The sequence below is a fragment of the Caretta caretta genome, chromosome 15, assembly GCF_965140235.1.
Source record: "Caretta caretta isolate rCarCar2 chromosome 15, rCarCar1.hap1, whole genome shotgun sequence".
Classification (NCBI taxonomy): domain Eukaryota; kingdom Metazoa; phylum Chordata; order Testudines; family Cheloniidae; genus Caretta; species Caretta caretta.
Window position 1 is genome coordinate 28,308,251 of NC_134220.1, and position 15,194 is coordinate 28,323,444.

The 15,194-nt window shown below is 40.3% G+C and overlaps 1 protein-coding gene across 7 annotated transcripts in view; it reads right to left on the reverse strand.

Moving 5' to 3' along the window:
- The window catches only part of HECTD4 (HECT domain E3 ubiquitin protein ligase 4), a 124,891-nt gene that overhangs the window by 19,631 nt on the left and 90,066 nt on the right, over window positions 1-15,194 (reverse strand). For all 7 annotated transcript variants that reach the window (XM_048821605.2, XM_048821603.2, XM_048821604.2 and 4 more), the window contains exons 46-61: window positions 14,936-15,097; window positions 14,693-14,841; window positions 14,308-14,387; window positions 14,019-14,182; window positions 13,237-13,474; window positions 12,630-12,766; window positions 12,341-12,467; window positions 9,419-9,556; window positions 8,836-8,972; window positions 8,523-8,683; window positions 7,330-7,511; window positions 5,325-5,530; window positions 4,830-4,960; window positions 4,340-4,545; window positions 3,208-3,387; window positions 273-1,576 (exon numbers count right to left, since the gene is read on the reverse strand). In XM_048821605.2, the coding sequence (XP_048677562.2) occupies window positions 273-1,576; window positions 3,208-3,387; window positions 4,340-4,545; window positions 4,830-4,960; window positions 5,325-5,530; window positions 7,330-7,511; window positions 8,523-8,683; window positions 8,836-8,972; window positions 9,419-9,556; window positions 12,341-12,467; window positions 12,630-12,766; window positions 13,237-13,474; window positions 14,019-14,182; window positions 14,308-14,387; window positions 14,693-14,841; window positions 14,936-15,097 (3,702 nt within the window). The remainder of the gene's footprint in view (window positions 1-272; window positions 1,577-3,207; window positions 3,388-4,339; window positions 4,546-4,829; window positions 4,961-5,324; window positions 5,531-7,329; window positions 7,512-8,522; window positions 8,684-8,835; window positions 8,973-9,418; window positions 9,557-12,340; window positions 12,468-12,629; window positions 12,767-13,236; window positions 13,475-14,018; window positions 14,183-14,307; window positions 14,388-14,692; window positions 14,842-14,935; window positions 15,098-15,194) is intronic.

Here is a 15,194-nt window from a genome sequence, read left to right on the forward strand (position 1 = left end):
GCCACTCTCCATCCAATATACAAAAGTGAATTATTCATGTTGTAGTATTACCCCCACACCAGTCTATATGGAAAGGAAACACCCTCTTTGGCCCTGTGAGTCACCCCCACAATATGGTGTGGAGAGAAGTGAAAAACAAGATTTGTTTTGTTTTTGAGTTTGGGGGAAGACAGTTACTAGAATCGACATCATTCATTTAGGACAAAATCTGGCCTGACTGCTCCAAGAAAGGGGAGCTACAAATGAATCCCTGACTGCCTGAAAGCTGTTACCTCCACTACTGCAAAACCCTTGATTGGCCGTGACATCAGTGGCTGGTTGTCCAGTGACGTGACAGTGTACATTGATCCAACATCAGATACAGACGCTGTTTCTACATTGTCAAGTTGTTCCCCAAGACTGCCAAGGCTGCCAAGGCTTCCAGTGCTGCAAAGTGAAAGATCTAAGCTCTCCTGGCTGGAAACAACATGTGGCTCTAGCAGTCCTGGTGGAATGGCCAACTCCAGTCCAGCTTGAAACTGGTCTACAGAAATATCGCTAATTGTCCGAGAGATACCCTGCGAGCTGCAGAGGGAGGCCTGGCTTGTAGAGGCTGAGGCACTAACACTCATGGCAGGTGTGACGCTGCTAGAACTGCTGATATCGAGACTGTCTGCACTACTAGACACAGTTGGTTTTTCCAATTCAGTCCTACATTCTCCTCCTCCTGCTTTGTCCTTGATTTTTTTGGGATCCTCTTCCTGCAAGGGGATGTAGATTTCATCTTTGAAGACTCCACCATGTGCATTACACGCCTTCCGGATTGCACTTCTGACAATACCCTCCTCTAAGTGAGTTGGTATTCCAGAAATCACAAGTAACCGACTGTGAGCTGTTGCACCCACTAGTGCCTGGCAAGCATCAGCTACAGCATCATTTGTCACACCTAGCCCTTGTGGATCCTTTTTAGTTAGGTGTCTGAGAATTATAAGTAAGGTCAGCGCTCTATGAAACCATAACATATCCTCAGGTTTGCTTCCTCCTATATTCAGAATTGCAGCGTCAGTTTCAGCAGCTCGGGATGAAGACCGTTTACCTGAAGACGATGTCTTTTCCCGCTTCATTTTGACTTTTTTCCTCTTTGACAGGAGGCTTGGGCTCTGGGGCGTCTGTCCTGGAGAAGATGAAGAGGAGGAAGAGGAATCACTTAGATTTGGGGCATTTGTTGAGGACATCACACTAGCTGTTACACTCATGTTGATTGGCAGAGTCACTTCTGCTACAGCTAGACAGCCTTCCATCAGAGCATGGAAGTAGGTTGAAAATCTTCCCTGGTCAGCCACTCCCACACCAGAGCCACCACATGCATTTCCAGACACCCAGTTTTGAGTTTCTTCATCGTATAGTTTGTGCAGTTCAGACTGAAGAGCCATAAGCATGGCTAGACAGGGATTTAGCTGAAGTGCAATGGAAGACGACAACCCTGCTGGGTTCTTTTTCTGTTCCAGATTGTGAATTTTGCGAAGCAACTCTCCCAAGAGATGAAATATCAGTTCCTTCACACAAGCTGCCATGTCTGTCGTCCAGAGAAAGTTCCCTATGTATGGAAGACAGAAAGACATGGGAATTAGATTTATTCCAATGTGACTGGCTTTATTACATGAATTATGACAACATTCAATGGGTGTAAAATCAAACAAGGCCACTTACAAACCCATAGGGATATTCTTCCCACAGAGACATCTTCATGCAACCAACAAATACATAATACGAGAAGGTCCTATGGCAAAACAAACCTACATTTTGCATCACTCAAGTTCAGCAGGCTTTAAATGCATCACCTTGACTAAAATTAAAAAAATGCAAGAATACAATCTGATCAATGGGCCTGTGTTTACTGAATTGCTGCATTCAGTTTATCTTGTGATGGATGTCTTCACATTTCCAGTTTTTGTTTTACTCCAAATTTTTCAATTCACAACGCATAACTGCATCACAAGAAGCTGTCAGGAGAAGCTGGAGGTACTAGCAGCTGGGTAGGGATAACTGAAGCTTTGTGGCATTTGGGAAAGTGTCGGAGACCATTTGTGATTATGGGCAAGGCAACAATTTTGGCCTGGAGGTCATGGTAACTGTTCACAGTAATTGTGAATTTTAATGACGTGTGTGAAACCTGCAGTGATGGCTCCTGTGAGCCTGGCTCCCTGCTATGGGCATTGTGACCGGGCTGATGAGGTCACAATGCCACTCTGGTTTGGTGCGTACACCCGGTCATAGATGGAGATGGGGGGCGGGGATGTGCCAAACCTGAGTGGCGCTGTGACGTAGTGTACCAGGTCACCATGCCTAGAGCGGGAAGCGGGGCCCAGCCCAACAGGACAGGAGCCACTGCAGGAGGAGGGAGCGGTGGGCTCTCGCGCTCCGACACCCCCACGTCTCTGTAATTTTTTCATGACTCTGGGGGTTTTTTTCCCTTGCACCTCTGCAGTGAAATTGACTAAAAATTTGAATGGCAAAATCATAGACTTAATTTTGGGATAAGCCCACGACCTGGATATTTCTCTTAAAATGATCAGCAGAGAAGCAGTTAGTGTTTATACTTAGATTTTCCCGTCTTTAAGGTTTCATAGTTAATACAATGAGATAAATATGAGTGGTGTAAACGGCCACGTTCATGATTTTAAGCCACCTGGAGACTTAGGAGGACAGCACTCTAGCAGTTTACACTCTATTCAGATTTACAAAATCATTTTCACAACCATGAGTGTTAGATTTTTTTAAAATGAAAGCTCAGAACGTAGGCTTCTCTGGCAAAGCACTGGCCGCAGTACTGGAGAATACAAAGACTCCTGGTTACTAAGTAACCTCATTGTCAACACATCCTTGCATTGATGAGATAAGGGGTAAAATTTTCAAAAGCTCTTAAGTGACTCCTAAGTCTCATTTTCAAAAGTGATTCAGGCACTTAGGTGCTCTTGAAAATTTTACCCAATGTACTTAAATAGATATCAGCTGGAAAATCTTCATGTGATTTTTCTAGTACTGAGTTTATTTTAGAATTTGGCATTATTAAACCATGCGAATGCATACTGTTTTGGAGTTTAGTAATTATGATGGAATTTATGGTTTTTAAAGGAAGTTTAAATACTGTAATTTTTCTTTCTGAACATTCCAGTTGATCAGCTGTTTCATTGGTCATTAAATACTCAAAAAATACTGTACTCTCACCTAAGAGTTCCACCATTTGTAGGAGAACTGAAGCAGGGATAGTATCCAATTCATCTTCTGATTTTACATCACCATCCTCTAATTTCCACGTTAACAGCTGTTCCGTAAATGCCATAGCCAGAGGGAATTCGAGCGGAAGAGAGTGCAAAACTAAGACAGCACCAGGAGGGGGGGATACTCCTTAAACAAGACGACAGAGAGGAATTCCCATTACAATTCTATAAACTAGAAGGCAACAACTGTGTCAAGAAAAAGCAAAGTCTTATTAGGCCAGGTTCAAACACTGTTTTAAATTTTTCTAAGCTTAAGAGTTTGTTAAGTGAGGTAGTTGATTAAATCGACTAATCCTCTCATTAAACAGAAATGAAAAGACAGAAAAGGAAAATATTAAGTTCATGATGTAGCCAGATGTAGAGTTCTGGATTTGTATTTGTATTCATTAAAATGTGTAGATCTTTCATATTCATTGTACTACAGACAATGGTTTCCTGAATATTGACAGGACACTAAGGCTAGTGCAAAATGGAATACAGGAATTATAGTGACCATAAGTGGTGAGACTTTGAAGAATTTATTGAAAAAAAAACAACCTTGCTTTTTTGCCTTTTCTACCCACCTCCCCCCAAATTATAAACCAATCAAGCTATTTCTCCTCCAGGCTGGCGGGAAGAAAGAATGTTATTTCTACTGAAATATTTCCAAGGGGCCCTGATCCTACAGTGATGACGGCCAGCCATATAACTATCTACATAGCTAAAACTAGGTTAGAATGTGGCATCTCAAATAAAGCACCGACCTGGGGCAATGGATCAGGACTGAACTTAGCAGAGTGCAGCCTGCTCAGTCACCCACCCCAATCCCTGCAGCAAGCAGGGAAGACCCCCTGGAAAAGCATCGGCTGGCTTCTGAGAACTGATGAGACTGCAGTGTGAGGTGCTGTCAGTTTAGAACTGCCCGGACAGTATCAAACCTTGCCTGTTTAGTTAGTGACAGTATACTCCTCTTGCCTGGTATTTTCTGGTACCTTGTACAGAACACATGAACAGAACGTAGGTTTGGTGCTGCCTCAGGAAACTCTGATAAATAAGGTGATTTAGCCTGTCCTCAGTTTGCAAATACTAAAAACATTTACCTAATTTGATGTGGACCTTGTCAGTGGAGATAATCACTGAAGGATACTGATTGGTTGTTGGGGGTGGTGTCAAGCCTGTGTTGGTTGGAGAGGCATCCCGAGGGTAACATACTGCCTCAGTTAGGTTTAACTGACCGTTCCTCTTTATTTTATGACCAAGACCATAGACAAACACGCGAGCCCATGGAGCCTTATACAGGGAGGAACTAGAAAATAACCAGAAAACAATTAAATTAATTTAATTAATTAAAATTAATAAAACCCCAAACGTAAAAAGGACACAATCAAGGGGTATGTCGTATCCTTCTGCACTATCATCCCCCACCTCTCTAAGATAAATCCTTGAAAAGGTTTGTGTCGAAAAATTAACACAGGCATTACACACACTTCCCAAAGAGTTCTTAGAGAGAGGCAGATCACAATCCAGGCCCAGCAGCCTAAACAGGGTCTCTTTATAACTGGTTGCTCTCCCCCTTCCTTAATAACTTACTCTTTGCGGAATCCAGACTGACTTTCCTTACAGGACACAACTACAAAAGCAGCCCCAGGAAAATTAACATCCATATTGACTTTGGACTCTGAAATAGGGAACTCTTCAGCGGGGAATTGTTCTGGTGCGGTCTGTAAAATGACATTTAACAATGAAAGCCTCAGAGAAGCAAAGCAATAAGCCAAAACCCCTTCCTTGCCCCTTATTTTACAGCTAAAAATAGTACTGCAAAGTAGTTACATAACTTGAGACCATTCATTTCAGTACTACACAGGCTATCCCCCTGCATGTGTGCACAAAGTGTACGGTATGACCAGATAGCATTGCAGTGTGTTCACAGAATTTTGAATTTAAGGACAGTAATAAGTATTGTAAAAGTATTCTAGCAAGAAAGGCAATCTCTCTAGAGGAAAAAGATTAATACATATTTTAATAAATTCACATTTTCTTCACAGTACTATAAACATTCAGAAAGCATCAGAAAATATTGTTTACCTGAAAGAAGGAACAGATTTGTTTAGTTAGTTCTAACAGACTCTCCTCTCCTTGATGTAGTGTCCGAGTGATGGCTACAGTCAGCCACTCCCTGATTTGTTGTGAATTGCCCTGGTAGAAAAGGTCTGTGGCAGAACAGCTCTGGGAATGGATACAATGCTGTAGGGACTGGGCCAAAAGAATAGAACTTGAACTGATTGTTCCATCTGTAAAGAACAAATGCAATACACTGCATATTGGAAGATCCTCTGAACTTATAAGCAGTCAAAGAAACACTCAAGAGCATGTTTTAAAAAGCTCACAAATCACAAGCCTTTATATCTGCATTTCTGCTCAAGTGCAAGTCCTCCTAAGGTTTAGCAGTATAAGGAATTCTTCCAGGGCCAAACCTGTGCCCCTGACATTGCTGACACAGAACTGAATGGAGGGTCGAAGGCCTGGTCTCATTCTGTCCTAGCATTACTCTAATCTTTACATGGACTCCCCCAGGAACAAAAGCAGTGCAAGGGCTCTGGGGCCACCCAACTGTGCCCCACCCTGGAGGCAGTCAGATATCTCCCTAACCCAGCATCACATACGTAGACATTGCTTCCTCCAGTGCCCATGTGGGTGGGGGAGTATCCCCATCCATGTGATGGCCTGGGAGACAGAAGGGGTCGAGTAGCTCCAGCTTGAGAGGTTTTTTGAGGCTGTACAATGAGTCCATGGTGCTTGGGGTTTTTCCCCGCTCATTCCATGAGATGAAGCGGGGAGAAGTGGTGTCCCTGTCCTCAAGCTTCTCCCACCCACAAACAAGCTATTTTTAGGAGGCTCCCTATCACTGCCTCCCTTTCAGACTGCTGCTGTCTCCAGGAGCTGCGGAGGGCCAATTTGCAGTGCATGGCGGCACTAGACAAAGCAATTCCTATAGAGCCTGTTTGCAGAAATCCCACTCAGAGGGGTGCAATTATACATATTAACATGATTCAAATTACTCGCAGGTTAGCTAAACAAGGGCAGAAATGGAAAAAAAATATTGCTAAGAAGGCAGGAGAAGCAAGGAAGTATGGAGGGACGGTGTGTGCTTAATTACAAGTATTTAAATTGTAGTCTAGAAAAGGATCCCAAAGCCATGCAATTCCTCAAAATACTCTGTACTCTGCAGAGGAGTCACACATGATGCAGCCTCTGTGAGAGCGAATCCAGTCTCAGAATGATTTGGGGGAGGGAAGATCTTCAAGCGCTTTAGATTAACTTTGGGTATTAACAACCTATTTTTAGCTACTTTTTAGTTCCTCTTAAGTGCCCTGCCATGTTGCGTGTATCTCTTAGTATGCATAATGGCATTTGACAGGTTGATTTCCACCATTAACACACATTTGATTTAACCCAAGATCTTTTCCCAGAATTTGGCCATGTGCATTCTCTTAGACTCACGAGGAATTAGTTATCAGATTCATGACTCTGTTAGGAAAAGGATGAAATGTTCTGCAAAACTGGAGATGAGCTGAATTTTGAAAATGAAGTGACCCAACTGGCAGCTATATACCTATACTGAATTCAAACTGTACAACGTTTTCAGTTTCTCACAAAGAATCCCACAAACTAAAAGAAGAATAGCAACATATTAAATGGAATCTGTTTGGCGGAGGAATAAGGAGGGAGAAGTCTTTCCTACAGCTTACTTTTCATGAGATCATTAATAAACATTTGCAATGAACACACCTCAGTTTAGCCTAGAATTTACTTGACTGCTTTTACACGGTGGTTAGCCCTTTCTCTAGCTACTCATGGATCTAGTAAGAGACTGCTTATTTCATATGTTCATGCAAGTCTGAAAAACTTAATTTAAAAACAATAGCTCTTAATGGCTTCATGAAACAAACTGAAAATGGTCAGTTTCAAGAAACTCCTAAACTTAATCAGTCTTTCACACAGATCTCTGTAAGCGCACACTGACATGGGCATTGCTATACTAGCGTATCAAAAGCAATGGAGCTGCTGCATTTTTCAAGTATTATTTTACCAGGAAGGGGTGGTGCAAGAAGTTGGTTGGACAGCAGCTGCAGGTGCTCCAGGGTGATGTCACGGATAGCCGGAATATGAAATAGACGAGTAAACATATGTGGAGATTTGGGGGCAAAAATATTGAGGAGAGCCATGCGGCAGTACAATCGCGCAAGTGAGGCTTCACATCGCAAAAGTTCTCTATAAAAAAGCGAGATACAGAGTTAATTAAAATAGGAACTATACCTAGCACCTTGATTTTTGGACCCACAACAGGCGTATGAACTTAAAAACAGCAATAATTTATTAAATAGACCCAGATCTTCCTTATTCACTTTGGAAAGCAAATCAATAGTGACTGAATAGGTAGGTTCTATATGAGAAACTCTAAACTTCTCACTACTGCTTATCCAATCTTTGGGCACCAGCAGGCCACAAGTTTAAAACCCCTATGGAGCTCTTCATAGTCATGGGGCCCCACATGTATGGATCTGATGACAGGAACAGAGCTCTCTTTACTCGTAACTCTGAGACAAGGGCAGTGAACAAACACGCTTCTCATCTCTAAAAAGAGATGAAGTGATCAATGCCTCAGTTTTAATTAACGATCTGATGGCCCTTTTTGGCAAGGTAAAGGTATAAATTCTTCCTACCCAAAATTCCCTTTACTTTCAGTTGGGACCTCAGATACGGTAGGTCTCTTCCACTAGTGGTCTTTGCTTTTACAGCTTGGTCTTCCAAGTTATGAGCTCAATCCTGTGAAGTGCTCTGAGGTCCCACTGAAGTCAGCAGGAATTTGAAGTGTTCAGAATCACACAGGATTGAGCGCATAGATGATAAACAGAAATTACCACCATCACAAAAAGTGACTGTACTTGACAAGATATTTGTATCCTTGCCAGAGCTAAATATTTATGAATAATTTAGAGATCATTCTTGTTTTAACAAAACCCTAATAAGATCATCATAACTCCTTTTATAAAACGATGATCTAGCCAGTACTACGTGGAGATCAAATGACCTCTTTTTAGGTTTAAACCTAGTGAGTGTACTTAGAAGGTGTTCAGCAGTTTTCTTGAAATCTACTATTTAAAGCAAAGCTGCAATAAGTAATAGATTTTACTGTATGAAACACTGTAAGTTCATCCAAATAATATGCATGGAAATATTGATATAAGAGCTCTAAATACACTACATTAATTTCTTATTTACCTGTGAATTTGGATGTTTGTATTATCCAGAGTAACCAATCCATTTGTTGCAGTCCTCCTATAGCCAGCAGGTGGCCTTTCTAACATGTCAATAGGATACCAGTATCTTACCAACACGCCTTCACTTCTGAGATAAGTCTCTACTTGCACCAATTCATTTACCTGAAATGTCAAAAACAATGCCATCAATACATTGGACACATCTTTACTCAAAGAGCAGAAAACAGCATCTTACATGAACTAGCATGTTTCACCATGGAGATCAGAGAAAAATGCTATAACCCATTAAAAAACTTAAATATAGCTTTACTCACCGAATCAACGTCCAGAACAACACCATGGAGACCAAATGTCTTCAGCATCCCACGAATAGCAAATTTAGGTAAAGCCGTTCCCACAGCATTGCTGGCCACATTGTTACTGTCTGGGGAGCGAGTCACCACTGTGAGGCCTGGAGATAAAGGAAAAACATGTCTTCAAAACATCATTTAACATGAGAAGGTCCTGAATAAACTAACAGTATATACAAACTGACTCCTACCACCCAGAATCCGATAGACTAATCTTTGGCTCAGAATGCACGAAGACTGTCTGCATTAACAATGCACAAGCTGTAGCCTTAGCACACCTGATTCTGCTGTTTGGTGGGTTGTTTTACACGTTCACTTCGTGCACAGCACATACATTGACAAGTGATTCACTTTTTAGAAAAGTTATTAAAAAAAAAGCAAAACAAAAGCAGTGATTTAACCCCTCCAGTTCTATCCATTTATTAAACTAAAAACGTTGCAGCCTTAATTTAACCAAATAATGATTTTGTCCCATGTGCGCCAAGGTCAAAGGGTGTTTAGTCTTAACTTTTCTCCCACTGGCAAATAAAGATTGAAATAGACATACCTTTCCGAACTTTATCAATAGTGAATTTATTTGCTTCATCTTTGATATCCTCAATGGTAGGAAGATACAGGTCTCTTGGGATACCACCATTTTCCTCATAAAGGAATTCTACTGTTTGTCGGGCTATATCGACCATTCCTGATAAACAGAATAGCATTTGGATTAGATGCTGGCCTTGGTCTTGTAACAAACCACACAACCTAACAAATATATCACAACATAGTCTCATTTACTCATTACAAGCCAGATTCTGCCCCCTCACTCATCTCTTTGGGTAAGAGGTAGCAAAATCTGGCCTTATGTTTAGCACTCAAAAAGACGAAATCAATATTATACCGATTTCTGGAGAATATTTATAGAGCTAATCTGTTTCAGGAAACAAGTTTGTTTACTACTGATGATAACTATTTCATAGTTAAATTAAATGTTTACCTGCAGACTATAAGCTATTCTGAAAAGACAGTGATAAAGACAACATTGTGGATAATCTACTGCTGCATTATATTAAATAGTGTTTCAAGCACTAAGTTTGTGCACTTTGGACAAAGAAAGTAATTTTCATTTACTATTTACCTCTGTAGATTTGCTGTCCAAACAGAAATTTATGAGGAGTAGACATTTTCAAAGCAACATTCTAAGGGATACCTTAATTAGAGAGAGACTTAGAGAGAGAACTACCATAGGAAACAAAATAAGAATGGCATGGGTCCATTAGGATAAGTCTTAAAGATAACCTTCCTCAGTCATTTAAATACTTCTTATGCTCACTTAAAAGGGAAAGAAACATGCAAAAGTCCCAGTTCCTTTTGCAACCTGAGATCCTCAGAGCACCAGAAGGGGTACTAGCAGAGCTTTAGAATTCCTGCCCTCCAAGTTTTTGCACTATGTTCTAATGCCTGAATGGCTTCCATATCTGGAAATGTTGCACTTGGCGTATCAAGGGCCCTAGAGTAAACGAGTAGAGGAAAGGAAAACAGAAGTGGCAGAAGCTCTACTCTTGCCTCCCAGCTGAAGTGAGAAATAAACAGATTCTTCCAAAATACTAAGACTACTGCTCATCCTCATCAGGAGATTTTACTGATTATTGAAATTCTACCAACCAGGCTGATTTGAAGGGAGGCTTTCCTAACAATGAGCTAATATATCCTGCATTAGAACCCTTAACCTCCGCTACCCAGGGGTACATTAAACTAAGATTAATGAGCCAATGGATTATAATAATCATGAAACAAACTAAGAAAGAGCATTATAAAGGGAAAACCACAGCACAGAAGCTTGTTTTGATTTTATCAGAACAGAAATGTTTATCTACTTCATTGTTCATGACCTTTTTTTTTTTTTAAAAGGAATGTTTTATTTTAATCTGCATGAAGAAGTGACTAGAAACCTCAGTGTCAAGTGACTAGGAACAAAGACATACTCAATTACTCACACGCTAGCTGCTGTATAAACTTTGACCTACCAAGTGCAATTAACTTGGGAGTGGCAATGAAATAAAAAAAAGGACTTTTAAAGCAAAGAGGAGAAAAACTTATTTACAAAGCACATTTGTCATTGAATATTCAGGCTGATTGGTCCCTGTACATAAGCTGTAGAAGGCGGCTGTTGACTCTCCCGCTGAGCAAGTAATTGTATGTGAGGATGAGCTGCCAAACTTGTACTGAAATGAAAAGTCTTTATGCAGCATTCCCCTGTGTCCAAATCACTAGTTTATCAACATGGAAGAAGACACATCTTGGGGAAAAACCCTAACAGTAGAGCTAAGGTTTCTAGCCATAAAAATAAAATGAATTAGCATTCGTCTGATAGAGGTTACAGCCATGCACTTTGCCAAAAGCTCCTGAATAGCAAGTAAAATCAAGTATCAAAAGCAAATACACCACCAGGAGTTCACGAGAACTGTGTAGCATTTTGTCAAGATTTTATGGTCCTTAACCAAGTAATTTTGATTAAAAGAACTTCTACAGAAAAGTAAACGAAAAAAATCTCTGATCATACAGGATTATACAACTAAAAAAAATCTGTCATAAAGTAGAGAAATTAAGGTACCAACAATAACATTAATTTTAGTGTTGAAAATGAGCCAAATTAAGTCCTGAAGTTCCCATCCTTGCCTGGCAATGGTTTCCTGCAGAACTAGGTTAACAGGTCAGCAGCCCATATCTTTATGTTGTAATGGTTAGATCTTTGCAATGAAAAATGTAGAACTTTTTTTCAAATGAAAGTAGTGACCCTGTTGAATACAGTAGAATCTAGCAAAAAATGCTAAACTCCCCTAAAATCATGTAATACTTTATTATTATTATTGCTGCATTTGTGACCTTTTGTGCCCAGTGTTAAAGCTTAGTTCTGTTTTTTTTGTGGGGAGATTTCAGTGTGGTACTTACACAAACTCCCTCTTACTGGTTGTCCCATCAGCCCCTATTCCTTGCCCAACTATCTCATAAGGGGATAGAAATGTCATTAAGCTCTGCTAAATGCTAAAAAGCTGCCAACCATTTCAATCATCTATAACCTTTCTTCTTTCTAAAAACGCTTCAGCACTTTTCACACTTCAGTCAGTATTGATATAGCTGTGTCTAAAAAGTGTGTTTTAAACTCCAAACGACTACATGTTTTTCTGTTCTCATAAGACTCATAGCTCATAACCTAAAAAACAGAAAAGAGTTTGCAGAAACTTTCCACAATCCTCTACCCCACACAAAATATCTCACTTTTGAGCAGAAACCAAGCATGGAAAAGAATGTTTCTGTAAGTTACAAGCATGGGAAAAACAGAAGACTAAAACTGTTTTGCAGCCTTGACTCTAGTAAGTGCAACAAGGGTCTGGCTAGACCAATCCAGCTCCCACAGTTTCATTCCTGCATCTGTTATATGCCACATACAATTGTGATCATAGAAATAAACATTTGATAGTCATACCTAGCTGTAAAGCCCCTTTAATCTGGTCCAGACCAGACTTCCTCTCAGCTTCATTGCGGAACCGTCTTCTAATTGTAGGGAAAACCTTAGTCTCCCAAGCTTTAACCAAGAGGGCATAGTGATCCTCCTGGGAAGAGAAGTCAAACAAATGGCATTTAGAACAAGAGATTTAATGGAAACTCTAGTTTCTCAAAGCAACAAAATCAGTTCATGACACATTTTTTTTTAAATACAAGACTTGTAGCTAGAGAGCAGCTCTGTAACATGTGAGGTGTCCCATCTTCCTTACCCGGGGGATGTCGTCATCATCATCATCATCGCTTTCATCGTCTGCAATAGCAGGTGGATGTGGATCTGGGCCTGATGTGAACAAGTTCTCATAGCTGAGTTCCATTTTATAATGACAAGAAGTGTCACTGTCATATTCTGCAACCAACCAAATGGAAATAATGAACTCCCAATCATTACTAGACATGCTAAAATATTTCATGAAGTTCTTCAGATATGCTGCATTCTGTGGTCTCTCTCCAATCACTTGGTGGAAGTTTAATGCATTTTGACATAGTGTAGCACATTGAATAATTCAATCAAGTGAGGCATCTAACTACATTCAGAGCCCTAATAAAATAATTTTTCATTATGGTTACTTTAACTCAGAACAATTTGAATGCTTTATTCCGTATAATGTAAAACGAAGATAACTGATTTTTAGAATGCTTTGTTTAAAATGAAGTGAGCATTTATCTGCCAAGGTCTATTGCGTTTCTTTAACGGTTATTGTATTTTGTCTGGGAAGCACCCTGAGAATTTCAGTTTGAGAACATTTAAGTGGATTTAGACGGTTTTGCTGAAATACACTGAGCATGCGATTTAAATGCGACTAATGATCACTTTACGTTGCTGAGCTGTGGCAGCAGCAGCAATTCTACAAGGAGGTCCGTGGGTTCCAGGGTCAGAAGCTATGCTGGTACCAGCATCGTTATCGCTATCGGAAGCCATGGCAAAAGGCAATGCTTCAAAGTTGGCACTTATTTCTTCAGCTAGGTCAATGCACAGATCAGCAGCATTCCTGTGAGCTTGTCCCTCAGCATAGGCAAACTGGCGAGATCCAAAGTTAGCCCGGACTTTTGTATTCTGTAACAAAATTCAAATAAAGCAGAAGAAGTTTTTGTTTTAAAGTACTATTTTAACCCTTTGCTGTGATCTTCCTATTCTAAACCTTGGCCACAGGATAAGATCCCCACTGGTTATTACCATATCCTCTAGTGATAGGGATTTCCTTGCATTATTGACCATAAAGTTTAAAAAATAAGTCCGATAATACACAATTGAAAAATATAAAGCTGCTCAATACAGTCTTTGAGCTATAATTGTTCAGCCTGGTGCTTTCAAGAGACAGTCATTTGGACAAATGCAATTTGCAGCAAGGTCACTGTTCAGATTAAAGTGAATTAATAGTAAAGTAAGGCCTATTAGTATATAAAGATTAACTCAGTCTCCTCATCAGACCAGCTTTACTTTATTGTCTTGATGGGTGAGAATACAAGTTTTAACCCAAATGAATAAATAAAGGTGAAAATGATATTAAAAATAGGTCGTGGTTTCCACCCAGGAACATTGACTAGTGTTGGTGAAAGTCAAATACATCCCAAAGTAGGTGTTTTACTGTTAAACCTGCCTTTTTCTGAATGTGCACCACTGGCCACATTCCACCAGAGACATCCTCCAGATAAGGCCCAAGTCGCTGTCCACAATATGTGAAGTACACTCTTCCTTTAGCTGGCTGTCCTGGAGGGGGAGGAGTGCCTTCTGTTCTCTCCCAGCCAATTCCGGCTATATCACCTAGAGGAAAACAAAACACGACCAAAGAGAAACAAGGATTTTTCTGTTTTTCATCCATTACCTTGTTTATATTTAAGAGGTGTTAGGCTCTTTCAGCTAAGTAAATAAACTGAATTCTGACATACCAGGAGAAAGGGTCACATCTAGTCGAACACTCTTCCACTGTAGCAAGCTGGAGCCATTGTAATGCACAGCTCGTCCATTACTAAGAAAGTAAATGTGAAGAAGAAAGTTAAACATAAAAGAGCAGACCTCTAGGGTAAAAATATCATTGTAAATGACCAGCAGTTAGCATTCAGGTGGTTGCTATATACTGCTAAAATGCAACTGGAACTATCCTCATTTTGATAAGGAATTACTATATTTCAAAACTTTAATTGCTCCATTTAAATTATCCGTTCGGCACTATTCAGGAACAAAAAGCAAGCCTGGTGCCAGTCCAGAGGAGCTTATACTCATTTTATGTAGTGCACCAGGCTGTAATTTTTAATGAACATATTTGCAACATACTTGTGAAAAAGACATGTGCCAACAGGATTTGTCCATGCTCCGTCTCGCTTTTCTGCTTCAGTGGCAAACCCAAATGAAACTATTGGACCAGTGTCATCATCTGTATCTCCATAGGAAACTATTTCAATCTCCCAGTAAAATGATGGGGCCTAAGGAAACAGCCATGCAGAAAATTTGTTGGTCATTTAAAAAAACTGAAGGTAAAACACCACAGAAATTTGCTCCATCACTGTGATTTCTTACTTGTACTGGAACTGGGGAGGTAGCGTAGATAAATGTGCCACGAGGCAGTCCCCCGCCAGCACTAGGGTCAGCCAAAAAGGTCACTGCTGTAAGATGTGATGAGAACATGCAGGCTCGCACAGGTGGAAACACTCTAGAAGGGCTCCAAGTAATCTCTTTGGGCTGTAAAAGAGGTAAAGAGTGTTTTAGTCTGATTGCATTTGAGGTCACAAGCTAGATTTCATTCTGCTGAAATCCAGTGTCCAAGATCTGCTATGGA